This window comes from Amphiura filiformis, chromosome 15, assembly GCF_039555335.1.
Source record: "Amphiura filiformis chromosome 15, Afil_fr2py, whole genome shotgun sequence".
NCBI lineage: Eukaryota > Metazoa > Echinodermata > Ophiuroidea > Amphilepidida > Amphiuridae > Amphiura > Amphiura filiformis.
Genome location: NC_092642.1, coordinates 23,854,084 through 23,869,063, shown reverse-complemented (window position 1 = coordinate 23,869,063; position 14,980 = coordinate 23,854,084). Strand labels below are relative to the sequence as shown.

The 14,980-nt window shown below is 38.2% G+C and overlaps 1 protein-coding gene across 1 annotated transcript in view; it reads left to right on the top strand.

The window, feature by feature from the left end:
* LOC140170822 (uncharacterized) overlaps positions 1 to 14,980 on the top strand; it is a 116,271-nt gene that overhangs the window by 99,841 nt on the left and 1,450 nt on the right. The window contains exons 19-28 of the mRNA XM_072194040.1: positions 949 to 1,200; positions 1,921 to 2,046; positions 3,083 to 3,251; positions 4,567 to 4,754; positions 6,147 to 6,260; positions 6,695 to 6,805; positions 7,609 to 7,747; positions 8,426 to 8,673; positions 9,986 to 10,181; positions 12,865 to 13,121. Coding sequence (XP_072050141.1) covers positions 949 to 1,200; positions 1,921 to 2,046; positions 3,083 to 3,251; positions 4,567 to 4,754; positions 6,147 to 6,260; positions 6,695 to 6,805; positions 7,609 to 7,747; positions 8,426 to 8,673; positions 9,986 to 10,181; positions 12,865 to 13,121 — 1,800 coding nt within the window. The remainder of the gene's footprint in view (positions 1 to 948; positions 1,201 to 1,920; positions 2,047 to 3,082; positions 3,252 to 4,566; positions 4,755 to 6,146; positions 6,261 to 6,694; positions 6,806 to 7,608; positions 7,748 to 8,425; positions 8,674 to 9,985; positions 10,182 to 12,864; positions 13,122 to 14,980) is intronic.

The following is a 14,980-nucleotide window of genomic DNA, read 5'->3' as shown; positions in this document are numbered from 1 at the left end:
TCCACGGCAAATTCACCGTGACCTTTCCCGCCATAAACCCGCTTAGTGAAGATTAAACCGAGATACGCAGTACTAAACCATTATAGTAATCAATTGTCCAACACAAATTTATTACCACATGATAATATTAATCCAATGAGCGATCGAATTGTCCGCTACGGTCGACTAATCCAATTGATAATGACGCTATTGACATGTACGGGCGGAGCACCACTGACTGAGTTTTGGGGTATTTTTCACTGGTTTGCTGTCATTTACTCATCAAGGCAGTCCACCGTTATTATAAGGACTATGCTAATGATTTAAAGATTGACATGTAGAGAATAAACCATACTTGATTGACAGAAAGTACTAAATTTGTACCTATTACGGTTTCGTGACACCCCTCTTGCAAATCCGACCAAGCGAGGGCGGCCCGGTGAAGCAACATGTGCATTGGAATAACACGGGAGTTTGGATATAGATGGTATATTTATTTCTCATACAAATGTATGGTCCCCCGTTATTAAAGCTTGTACCGGGTTGAAAATTCAGATATTTTAAAAAGAATAAGTAATTGAAACATAGCGAAAGTACTAAAATCATAGCTTTTATACTTTTTCATATATGACGCTAACTAGTTCATCTCCTATAGCTACAATACAGCGCTACCAGTAGGGTTCAACTGCCTATTGTGAGTGCCCATGTGTTGTGTGCATACATGTAGTTAACAATAACTGCATGATGCACGAAAACTCCTTGTCCAAAATTTGAAATTGAAACATAAACCAGACATCTGCACAGACCTCTGCACCTTCTGGGGGCTCAGTCAATACAAATAGGTATATTGCTATATATCCTTGATTTATTTGTCTGGTCAAAGCAAGAAATTTGGCCTCACTCTAAATAAGGGGAAAACTGAAGTTCAGATCATCAACAAAGTCAGCCACCCAATAACCATCTTCATAGAAAGTGACCAACTGAAGCAAGTCCAAACCTTCACCTACCTGGGAGGAGTTATCACAGAGAATTCAACCAGTACGGAAGACATCAAGCGGAGGATTGGACTGGCAATGGGAAGCATGCGGAAGTTAACCACAATATGGAAGTCAAAAGAAATTAGTATCAACACAAAAATGGAACTCTACCAGGTGCTAATCTTGTCAATAGCAACATATGGGGCAGAAGCTTGGACGCTTAAGAAAAGAGCGAGAAGAGATTGTTGGTGTTCGAGATGTCTTGTTTAAGGTGGATAATGGGAGTCTCCAGAAGAGATAGGCTACGGAACACATCAATAAGAGAGGCAACAAGCAGCCAGGTCACAATACTAGACAAAATCAAAGCCAAACAACTGTTCTACTTTGGACACATCGACGGATGCCAAAGGACAGATACCCTAAATATGCCCTTGAAGGTAGAATACCTGGACACAGGCCTAGAGGTAGACCCCCAAAGCGCTGGCTTGACAACATAAAAAGCAGCTGCCAAGAACTTGGGATTACATCAATCTACAATGCAAGGAGTATGGTCACAAACAGAGGCATATGGACTTCCATGGTGAAACGGCTGCTAGCTCCAAGGTTCCCAGGATCCGAGGGAGGAAAGCAATAAGTCCAAGTAAGTCCAAGTCTTGTTTTGAGTTCACAGAACTTATTCAAGCATTATTTTTAGAATAATTGGAACCCAGCCAAAGAAATCTGTTTAGAGTAGAGTATTGAAGTAATCCTGTGTGCAATTTTTGTTCATTTTTATGGAGAGGATTTTAAGATATAACCTTGTGAAAAATTATAAGTTTCTTTTTGAGGCCAGTTTAGATTATTTTCCATATAGCTGTCACCTTTCTTCCTTTCCCACTCTTTTCCCTTTATCTTACCTCAATTTTTTCAGAGGTTGCAAATTTTATGGGGCCTGATAATTATAACTTGATATGTTTTTTTTCAGTTGACTGCCAGGCATCAGCAGATGGGCAAGGCTACCACCCTTGTCCTAGTGGTAGATGTATATCAGTAGATTGGCTGTGTGATGGAGATAATGATTGTGGTGATTTTGGAGATGAGAAAAATTGTGGTAAGTGTTATTCTAAATTCTGTGTTTATTTTAAATTTTGTTTTTGGATGAAGATATTTTCAACTTCACTGCATGGTTTAGGTAGCATAACCTTGAAACGCACTTGCTGTTTCAAAATGTCAGCTTGTGCCTAAAGGCGGCACAATTGGAACTCTCTTTCACATACAGAGATGCAGTTTGGCCTCACTACCAAACTGTGCTTGTCAAATAGACAAAATCAGTTAACTACCGTATAGATATCTCTGCCTTACGATTTCTTGAAAGGAGATCTGGACAGCCAGATATAAGAGGGTCATTCAAAAAGTCCTACCTGTTGGGTTATAACTTTTGTTTTGTTAAATGTAGCTACTTAAAAATTTGCATACATATAGTTCGTAAATGTCACCTACAGGTGTTGAAAAAATCATGTCAAGACCATTTTCACCAATTATCACCAACAAAAATCTGAAAATGGTTTTGACATAATTTTTTCACCACCTGTAGGTGACATTACGAACTATATGTATGCAAATTGTCAAGTAGCTACCTTTAACTAAAAAAAAGGTTATGACCCAACAGGTAGAACTTTTTGAATCGGACCCTCGGACCTTGATCTTTAGCAGGCTTTGATGCTGTAGACCTTGAAATCTGGTCATTTCCAATAGATTCAGAGAGGAATGTCCTATATAGCTCTACCCCAGCCATGAGAGAGTTTTGACCTGAACCCCACCACGTTTTAGGGACAGTTGTTCAGACCTCGCCCAGATGGCTTAACATTCCCAGATGATTGAGAGTCTACATAGTTTGTTATTTGTCATGTTATAGAACTTATAATGTGCTATTCCAGTTGAAATCAACACACCTGCTATGGAAGACTTGACCCTAATCTCCAACACAGGGGGTGTACATCTCAAATGGAATCACCATTCAGGTAATCCCATTTGAAATTCACACTCCCTGTATTGAAGATTAAAGTCTACCTTCCATAGGAGGTGTATGGATAATGATTTGTGGAATAATGCAATGGTTTGTATTCTCCTCTTCCTTTCATGAACAGGTTATGAGCAGTATAACATCCGTCTTGTTGGCGATGGCGATGCAACTAACACTAACCCATCACAGGGACGTGTGGAGGTCTACTATCTTGGGAAATGGGGTATTGTTTGTGACGATCAATGGTCAAGGGACAATGCCAATGTCGTCTGTAAAGAATTGAATTACACAAGGTAGGTAAAATGGCTTTAATGGTGGGTGGTGTGATTGTAACGTTGAGGCCCATCCCCCAAACATTCTTATTCCAAATTTTGAGATAAATTGCTCCAGCAAAAATGTGTATTACAGTGGAAAAGTGGACCTCTGGGTTGTTGCACAACCACAGAATTAGAGAAGGAGAACTGGGACTCTCTATACTGCCACGTACAATTGCGCTGTCAGCTATGGGGAGAAAATTTGAGGTATTCGGGTCCTTGCCAAATGGTGTGCAGAGACGAACGAAAGCAATTCTGCATCTCATCTGAAGTGTCTTGGTACTCGCATGCAGGTCGCATCAAGTACGTCTCTCAAATGCACCCATCATCCGGTCCATGTCACGCTTGCATGACAACAAATGCAGAGATGCCAACCCTCCCTATTTTAGAGGGGGACTCGCTGTTTTTGAAAACTTTTTTGTCCATTTTGACACACAAATTTGGCAATCTCCCTATTTCTGGCAAGTTATGTGCCATTGAAGTTGCATGTAATTTTTGGTTTGAATCCACCCTATTTTCTGGATGTTAATGTTGGCATCTCTGCAAATGTCTCTAGCACATTTCGAGGGAAACAGAATACCCCCAAGTTTTGCTCCATGCCTGTATCAAGATAGCGGACAAGTCCTAGATCTCCTTCTCTAATTCTGTGTGTACAACCAAAGTACCATCCTCTTGCCCATACTGCCTAAACAAAACACATTTGGGTCTAAAATATCACTTGAGCTATAAGAAAAATATGAGCTTTTTTTTTTTTCAAAATTGTTTGCACATTTTCAAGTATTTTGCAAATTTACCTAATTTTGAACAGAAATAATTTCAAAGTCCAGATGATTTTTGGTCTCTTTTTTGGGCTAAATGTGGTATATTGTCAGGGTAAATTATCAAAGTCCCAGCCACACATCTCCGCCCAATCAAAAATCAAGAACCCCCCTCCCCAGGTATATTATCCATTGTAATCAGCATGTTGTTTTGTGTTTCAGAGGAGCTATCAGTGCCATCGGAATGGGTCAGTTTGGTACCGGCACTGATCTTCCTATCTTACTAGACAATGTGGCATGTCAGGGTAACGAGGCATCATTACGTGCTTGTACCCATGTAGTATATCCATTGTAATCAGCATGTTGATTTGTGTTTCAGGGGAGCCATCAATGCCATCGGAATGGGACAGTTTGGTACCGGCACTGATCTGCCTATCTTACTAGACAATGTAGCGTGTCAGGGTAACGAGGCATCATTACGTGCTTGTACCCATGTAGTATATCCATTGTAATCAGCATGTTGATTTGTGTTTCAGGGGAGCCATCAGTGCCATAGGAATGGGACAGTTTGGTACCGGCACTGATCTGCCTATCTTACTAGACAATGTGGCATGCAGTGGTACTGAGGCATCATTACGTACTTGTACCCACGCTGGATGGGGTGTACATAACTGCTTAAAAACAGAAGCTGCCGGTGTCATATGTGAACCTAATGAGGGACAAAGTAAGTCAGATACCATTTCTAAAAAGCTGGGTTTTGGGGAATAATGTCCAGGGCTGTACAGTTGGTAGGGGCATGTGCCCTGGGCACAGTGTTTGGGGGGGGGCACCAATTTAATCAATCAAGTGATTCAGCACCCAAATGGTGTAACTTTAAATTTACATGTGCTTCATGTGCAATTCAACAAAAAATAGTCATTATGAGAGACCATTTTAAATTGTTGAAATACATTTTGATTTTGACCAAATTGTGCAAATTTTCGCCCCCTGGGCAGACACTTTATCAGGAAAAGTCATTTTATGAACAGATCAATTATTTCTTCCTTTCGAGAAGGGGGTTGCTCCCGGAGGGTTGCTATTCCCTATCCTTGCAAACCCTAGCTTCACCCCTAATTATGTTTAAGCACCACATTAAATTTGGTCCTAGGGCTGTCGCCGGGGGCGGTCGGTGCCTGGTTAGGTATGGACGATTCTTTCTATTATACCCTGTTGATGTAATACATTGTATCAAGTAAAATAATTAATATTTGCATTGTGTTATTGTTTGTCATTTAAATAAAACAAAAGCACTCTTCAGGGTAGGATAGTAAGACCCATCGGTACCTATTGGTGCGACGATATTGCTTTAGGACTAGATGTTGTGCCTTAACAAAAAATGGTTGACCACTATGCGGAATATCAGGATACAGATTATTGTTGGTCTCATACCCTCCTGTCACTTGCCACTTTGCCTCCCTGACATTGAATTCACTTCAGTGACCTACAGTGAGCAGCGACAAACCGATATGTGACCCGCTCTTGTAAAACCAGGCACAAGTCGCATTTTTGACATTTCATGATTTGAATAACAATGTTAGCACTAGACAATAAGCTTAATGATATATATAAATAGCATCAATACTTTTCAAGATATATAATTTTGTAAATGATACCATGATATTTTTGCCAAATTGCTATTCTGAGTAATGGGCCAATTAGTTTCATGCCTTACATATGATTAAATAGGGATTATCATAATTCGGATGTTATTTATTGATTAAATAAACCTCTTTTAATAAGTAATTTAAAGGATTTGAAAGTCCACTTAGTCCTACAGTCAAATACCATGAAATTAAGAACTCCAAAATTTCATTTTTTATGGGAATGTCATCTTTAAAGGCCTGTAACTCAAAAACATGTTTGACGACATGTTCCGGGTTTTGTTGGAGCTAGTCACATATATCAATCACTCCTTTACCTTGGTGACTGTCACAACAGATTTTGCACAAGATTTTATGTCATCAAGAAGCATATTATAGATATTTTTTTATTAAGAAGCATATAACAGATTTTGTTCAACTTTGCCAAATGATTGTAATTTATATGGTTGAAATGTTTGATTTGTTTGTCATCATAGCCTGTGCTGCAGATAAGTTCACGTGCGTGCGAGATGGCAGATGTGTTCCAACAAGTTTCCGATGTGATGGGGAAAACGATTGCCGTGATGGCAGTGATGAAGACAACTGTAACAGTGAGTTATGCCAAATATTATGGTATTTCAACATTTAAAATTACAATATAAAATATGACAATGATATTAAGAATCACATAGGCAGCTTTATAAGACAAAATGTTTTTCCCCACTGTGCTTAGATTGATTTGGCAACCATTGCTTCATATGCTACCATAGGCTTTTTAGCTTGAGTAACATATTCTAGGAGTACACATTCTTCTGTATAGGTTAATAATTTCTACAGCATTCTCAAGTGTCAAATTGGGCCATTCCAGTTAAAATCCATACCCCACCAATTTAGGTAACCCATTTGAAATTCACACTCCCTGTGTAAGAGATTAAGCTTATATCTTCCATAGGGGGTGTAAGGATTTTCAACTGGAATAGCCATTATTCCATGTGCTAGCAAGAGAGACATTTTAATATTCTGTCATTTGTTTAAAACTTTTCAGCCTGCCGTTCAACACAATTCAAATGCACGAATAATCGTTGTATTAATGAGTCGTGGAAATGTGACGGAGAGGACGACTGCGGGGATGGTAGTGACGAAGAAAACTGTCCTAGTAAGTGAATCATATCATGCACAACCAGGGTCATAGGTAGGATTTGACAAGTGCCTGTCATTCTCACCAAAACTGCCTGTCCAAAATTTTACCCTGAAAACATAAACCAGACCTCTGTCCCTTGTGGGGGTTCAGTTAGTCCAAATAGCTGTTGCTCTAGCCTTGGATTTATTAGTCCGGTATTGTTTTGAGTTCACAGAACTTATTAAAGGCATTATTTTTAGAATTTAGCATTATGTCACAGGCATTAATTTTGCCCATCCCGGGAGCAAAGTGCCCATGCAAAATGACAGGTGAATGGGTGGCTAGCTAAGACACTGCATACAACTTGAAAGTTGGAAAGAACCCAACTAGTGAAATAGAACTAAAAACTAACAGATTTAAGGAAGTGGTAAGGTCAGAGGGTACTTTAATTAAACCTAAGCAATTATATTTTAACTCACAGAAAACATATCGAATATACTAAGTAAGATAATTATATGAAATTAAAGATGGGTAAACTAGTGTTTTTGTGACACAATCTGGTCCATGGTGGGCCAAGGGAGGTATTTTTGAAAATTGAGTTACTGTAATTATTACATTATACATACAATAGACTATCATTTACTGAAAACACCAAAGGTCTAGCATTTTTGGTTCTAAAGTTATGAAGTTTTTCGATGTCTATTTTCTTATGTATTTTATTGTTTTTTACTCCATATTTTTACTTTTATCTGAGTTTCAAATTTGCCGCCTTTGGCCCCATGAAATAGATCGTGTCACATTTGATGAATACTGCTGATGAGCCCTTTGTTTTCTTGCAGTTGTTGTACGTCTTGTTGGTGGTCAGAATGATAGAGAAGGTCGAGTTGCTGTGTACTTTGCTGGTCAGTGGGGTACTGTGTGTGATGATAGTTTTAATAACGATGCTGCAACAGTCATCTGCAATCAGTTAGAATTAGGGTAAGTCATTACAACTATACAGCAAGCCAAATAATTAAGGTACCAGTTACGTTCACCCCCTCCTAAACAAAGGCAGATATGTCGTAATTGGAACAACCAGCCAATAGCTGCTTGTTTTAGCTCGAATTTAAGACCTCATTCGTTGAAATTGTTCAAGAAATAAAGACATGACGATCCAAAAACCCAAGGAAGATTCAAATTTACAAAATTTACAAAATATAGACCAGATAGGCCAACTATATCACTGTTTACATCTGACTACTTTTCAGCGTAGTGGTAAAAGCCTAATAATTCCGTCTGATTGTGAGCTGATCAAACTATATGGCCCAGTCATTAAATTTTGGTGGTCACTCAGAATTCTGTTTTTGATACACTGTGTAAAAGATGGATGCATCTTTCATGTCAGAATGATTGATATTTTGGCATTTACGACAAAGTTGTAGCCATATCCAGCTCATTGACTTGTGTTGTATACATTTACAGTATATTGCCTTCAATTTAATTTAGGCCTTGCTTGGGCTCCTGAGTCCTAAACCAAATTTTTCTTATACTAATAGCCTTTGATAATTGGATTACAACCGGCCCTCATGAATATGTGAGAATTCACAGCATACAATGCACAGGGACTTTGACTGTTGATACATGGTCTGTAGTATTCTGTGATTTTATCCACTCTAGAAACACTGGTGTTGCGCTGAGAGCCCCAGGAGGAACCGGACCAATTTGGTTAGATGATGTCGTGTGTAATGGTCAAGAGACAAGCATCACAGCCTGTCAGCACAGACTGCCCATAGGAACACATAACTGTGGCCATGATGAGGATGTGGGCGTCCGATGTAGTACAGTGGGAGGAGGAAGTAGGCCTGGAGGAGCGGAACCTCCACCTCAACCCCAACCCCAACCAAATGAACCACAAGTCACTCCAGGTAAGAATATCGCTAGGGTGTCTGTCATACTTTTTTTAAACTTGTTGCAAATCCCAGGGGAGCCACTGGTCATTGACCATGGGGTATCATGCGTGGCCAAAGATTCAAGTAAAAAGGGTCTTTTTTCATGTTCAGGCACTGTACTTACGTATCGTGAATAGGGAATCTAAAACAAGGAAATTTAAGAAAAAGGGTAAACCTTGTACAATAAATCAGTGTTTAGGGTCCTTTGAGACAAATGTAATATGTAATAAAGGTTAAAAGTTATGAACTTTTGAATTTGTGTTTTCCCAGTTATCATGAAGGGTTTTAGAGTCAAAATATTACTGATTTACTTGCTTCTAATGGGGGCAAAAATAATGTCAATACTTATTTAGGGTATGAAATTGCACTTGTCATACTTGTTTAGGGGTGCATTTTCAGACCTCGTAAATACTTGTTTAGGGTGCTATTTGAAACTTCGTGGCTACGCATGATACCCCCTTGTCAATGACCAGTGCCCCCCCAGGTTGCAAATAAGTGTGCAAAATACAGAAATGTCCGATTCTTGTTGGTACAACAAACATTTTATAGGCCTAATCATATCGTGTGTGTATTTTCAACATCATACATTGTCAGGGGTAAATTTCTGGTCTTTAATGCTTTGTTTTGAGTTATTTTCTCAAATATCAAGATTTATCTTAAGAACCACTGAACCAATACTAAGTTTGTTTGTACTCATTATAATGCATTTTTCATGATTACAAATATGGTCATGCAAATTTACAATTCTAAAATGTGTGAATTAAAAAAACCAAAAACTGAAACTTGTTGTCTGCAGTCGGCACCGACGTGGAGAGAATTAATGTTTCTGATGGGTCACTGAATGCTGCTTGAGCCCACTATTGTTTTAAAACATGATTTTATGCTCTGCCCCAAGCTTAACCTAATCTGGTATCCTAACTCTAATCTGAAACCCTAACCTAATCCACAAGCCTAATCCTTAGTGATAATTCTAATGGTAACTCAGTAAAAGAATAAGGAAGCAATTATTTTTACCCTTGTATTTATCCTAAACAAAAAACGAATATAATTAGCCACCACTGGCTGCATCTTTTAGCTCAGATTTCCTCATTTGTTGGAATCGGTCAACAATTAAAGACACTGTGATTCAAAGTACCAAGGAAGATGCAAAAGTTGCAGATTATTGCTCCATTGGATGGCCGAAAATACAGCCCATGTTTGCGGCATATCCCTGTATAGTCATTTGTACTGAGATGCCCCCATTACTTCAAAATTCTGACACATAATGATTGCTTTCACACACATACAGCCCCTACTGAATGCGGAGTAAGGCGAGCAGCAAACAGCATAATAAGCGCCAGCACTCGTGTTGTAGGCGGCGGATCCGCTAAGCCAGGAAGCTGGCCATGGCAAGCTCAGCTAATCCTCAAAGGAGCAGGACATTACTGTGGTGGAACCCTCATAGATAGTCGACATGTGCTAAGTGCTGCACATTGTTTCCAGAGGTTAGTAGTGGTTGGAAAACAAGATTGTGGTACAAAAACAAACAAATAATTATTGTCACTATTTTGATTACAGGTGGGTGGGCTAATTGTATAAACGCATCAAAAGAAAATAAGTCCCCCTCTGAAAATTTCGTCATAACATCGTAAAGTAAAAGTTTGTACAAATAAAACTTACTTAGAAATAATTATATGATTGTTTACTAAGTGTTTTGTGAAAATGAAAGATATCCATGACTTCATGGCTGAATGAACCTAAATTGAAGACAAAAACTGCCCTTTCCAAAAGTCACAAAGTAGGCCTATGCTTGTTAACTGCAAGGCGTATTGGGACAAGGAATGGAACTGGCCGTCTTACAACTCACTGTGCTGAACTCTGCACCAAGGGGATTTGCATGGCTGAATGATCAAACACATGGGGTTTTCCATTAGTAACAAGCCATGAATCAACTTTTGTGACACACATAGGCCTACATTGTGACTTTTGAAAAGGGCAGTTTTTGCCTTCAATTTAGGCTCATTCAGCCCTGAAGTCACGGAAATCTCTAATTTTCACACAGCACTTAGTAAACAGTCATATAATTATTTCAAAGTTAGTTTTATTGGTACAAAACAAAACCTTACAATGTTATGACGACATGTTCAGAGGGGGACTTATTTCTTTTGATGTGTTTAGTTTGTTTGGGTAATAATTGCAGAAAATAAAGTACCAAGTTGGTGGCATCAGAACCAAATTTGTTTGATCTTTGGATCGATCACTGATGCTGCTTCGATGCTTGTTACTTATGAATCAACAACTACTTAATCAGAATTAAGTAAATGCTAAATTTATATTGGTCATTATCAAGACTGGCATAATTTAAAAATTGGGCAAATAATTGATGTTATAAATAATAAGGATTGACCAAGCATGAAAGGTCGATCGAAAGATCAAACTAATTTGTTTCTATTGCCTTATGAGCGTAATTTCATATAAGCGCATGCCAGTCACATATTAGGCCCCGGTGCGTAATCTCGCCGATTAGCTCTGCGTCGTCTCGGAGCATTTCGATGGCTCTCCTGCGGCTTGCAGTTTCAAGCCGCAGCACGCCGATGAATTAATATAGTGTGGCCATATCCCTGGTTGCGAATTCGCGAGCAGTTATGGGCATCGAGTTCGCAACATCTTGCCATCTTCTTGCTCTGCGGTTTGCCATTCATTACTCAAAACCTTTATATTAATGTTTATTGTAGTACTTACTTGAGTGTACTCACCGTGAGCAATTTGCGGATCAGTCGGTATAATCCGGCAAAGAATCAACGCACTCAAGGACACTAATTTGTATGGGTATTGTTGTCAAGTGTTATAAGCCGGTTGCGAGAAATGTAGGAGTTGGGTCGATCAAGCCGATGAACGGGTGACTGAACATGGCTTTTCATCGGGCAGACACACATTTTGTTAGTGCATATCGCAACAGTATTTTATTTCTCAGCATAGTCGCATGGGTCTGCGGCTTGGGTTCCGGGCACGCCGCAGAGTTAATCGGCGAGATTAAGCACCCAGGCCTTATGCAAAACACAACTAGTATAAGTGGTGCGCCCAAGTGCGTGCACTACAGCTATATTTCAATACACAATGTTATGAGTCTCATTTTTGCTACCAATTATCAGGCAAACTATAACACATGATGTTTCTTATCTCACATCAAGGCCTATCACTCAAATGTTCTTATGTTTGAGTTAAATTGCTTCAGCGATTTTAATTCTAGAAGCAAAAATGTGTATTACAGTAGTACAGTGTGACTTCCCAGTGGCTTACCACCAAACACCACATTGGTGTTCATATTGCAGGCCTTAAATTCACCTGGGTTATGAAACAATATACGAAATTTCACCTGATGACAAAATCTGTTTTTTGATGTGGTAAATGTGTAAAGTGTTTGTACCCAGAGCACAAAATAAGCCAAAATTGCCAAAGACCAATTGTAAATTTGTTAATGTTAAAATGGTCCACATTTTGTGACACTTTTTAAGACTTCAGACTTGAAAGTGCAAATAGGCCTATGTTGTCAGCATCCATCTTCTGACTTGACAAACATTTCATGCAAAGTGACCTGTATAAGGTGGGAGTAGTACATGTGGACACACTTGCAGATCATTAAGGAAGATAATTAAATTCCAACTACATGTAGTGTGTGAAAAAAGCTTCCATTTCACCATACATCAGGCAACATAAATGGGTAAATTTTCACGGGAAAATGTTCTGGACAAGTGACACCCATGGGCGCAGACATTATAAGCATTATGGAATGGGACCCCAAGCGCAGCGGGTGGTCTACCAATGTATTTGAATAGGAAGAATTCCTCCTTTCATGCAAAATAAGTTACTTGTCGCAAGTTGATAATAATGGTAAGAGTTTCCGAACATAAATATTTTTCCCGTGGGTAGATATTTTTGAAATTACGTTTTGATGTGTGAAGAAATTAAGATTGCATAATATTTAATAAATTTGCTATGCACGAATTTCTATCGAAATTGTGGCCAAGAATACTATTCCAATTCAAAATGACTAAGCGATGTCACCGCCAGGGGTCAGGGATGGGCTTGAGGTTACACTCACATTGATACGCATTGGTCACATGTCCAAAAAATTTTCCTGTGAAAATTTACCCATTAATGCTGACTGTACATATTATCCTGTTTCAGATATGGTAAGAATCACTTCAGCGTTAAATTGGGTGAACACAATATAAAACGACGCGAAGGAAGAGAACAGACCTTTGACATAGAATGCCTACATATACATGAGAACTATAACAATGATAATACCAACAATGATATTGCAGTCCTCAAGCTAGATGGGGAGGTGACTTTTGACTCGTTTGCTACCCCTGCATGTCTGACAACACCTAGTGAGTTTGACGCAGGGAAAAGATGCTGGATCTCTGGATGGGGCAATACCGGTAAGTTGTTGGTAAATTGTAATTCTTGTAATACTGTGAGCTATAATGGAATAAGGTTGAATAATACGTCGCTTTTACAGCATAGTGACCTATGTCCAAAAATAGCGTTTCAAGAAATTCAGTTTAATATTGACTATACGTAAAAATTGTTCCTACTCAGTCAGTTAATAATTTTGATTAATAGCATCAATCACATAGTTGACTGATGTTTAAAGATTATTTCAATTATAAAATTGAATTAATTCAAACACATTAATTACTTAAATTTAACGGTTAAAGTTATATGCCGGTATGTCCTAGACTTATTTTGACAGTTATGACATAGGTCACCTTTGACATAGACCGCATTTTTTATTTATTATATTGTATGCTAAGTTGAGTTTTGCAATAAAAGGTCCATGACATAGTGGCATATCTCAGGTCCCATGGCATATCATAGGTCACTATGTCCTGGAATATGTAGTATTGACCAATATTTTGTAGGTTATTATTTTCACAATACTTAAATTATGGAATAACATTAATTAAACAATTGCCTGTTGATTTCATCATGTGTATAATAAAAGCGAATGGTTCATAGATTATGAATATCAATGTAACTCATTTTGTGAAAAATTGCTCATAGGTCACTATGCCGTAAAAGTGACGATAAGCAGATAAGACTTGAGCAAACCGGTTTCTTTTTATCCAGTCCTACTCCCTTTTCCAGAAAAATACAGAACTAATTTTTTTGAATAAAAAAATATTATCCTGATTTGCCACATGAAACATAGCTAAATCCTAATCCTTTAGTTAGTCCTAACTAGCGCTAAAAGTTAAATTTTAATATTTAGCCAATTTTTGGAAATAAGGGCAAAAACATGCATTTTTCGGGTGTTTTTCGTATGCTGTGACAATCAAGCCCAAAGACTTGTACTAAGACTAATTTCAGTTTATGCATTCTAATTTTTGGAAAAGACATGTTTCATTCTTATAACCAACCATTTATTAAAGTAACACAAAAAAGTAAAAATTAGAGCAAAGTTTCGGCATATAATCAAGATTTTGAATGCTTAGACTTGTTCCAAGTCTGTGATTTTTGTGACTTGATTGTCAGAAAACATGCCTAAAATGCATGTTTTTTGGCTCTTATTTCAAGAAATTAGTAAAATAGTGAACTTTTCCTTTTATCTCCAGTTAGGACTAAATGAATGATTAGGATTAAGCTATGTTTCATTTGGCAGAACTTGATAATAATTTTTTAATCCCAAAAAATTAGTGCTGTATTTTTCTGGAATGGGGAGTAGGCACAATATTGTGTTACCAACTTGGGTTGAATCCCTTGACAAACGTTTTATAAGGTGCGTCTTCAGTTATGCAAAGTGATGAGACCGGGAGAGTATTCCACTAAAAGTGTGCTGAAGCTTGTGGGCTTTTGTCTATACAGAGTGCACTCTAAATCCCAGTGGTATTATGTTCCTGGCTGTCCATCATTCCTTCTGTTCATCCGTCATTCCATCGGGCCGTCCATCCGAGCTTGCAAGTGCAATTTCTCTGAATTACTGGTATTGGTAAGGTGTATCGTGATGTGATTTGGTGGAGGGGTGGCAATTAGCGGTCTCCAAATTCTATTAGGTTTTTGTTGCAAAATATGCTAATTTGCATAATATTTGCATAAATGTCCCTGAATGCAATTTCTTGGAACCAGTAAGGCATACTTGGTGGAGGAGTGACAATTGGCAGTCTTCAAATTCCACTTCGCTTTTGTCACAAAATATGTAAATTATTATGAAAAGTATTATTTTTCTTTCTATGTTAATACGGTAGCTCATTTGCATAAATTTGCATAAATTACACTTATTTTCTATTTTATCTTGCAG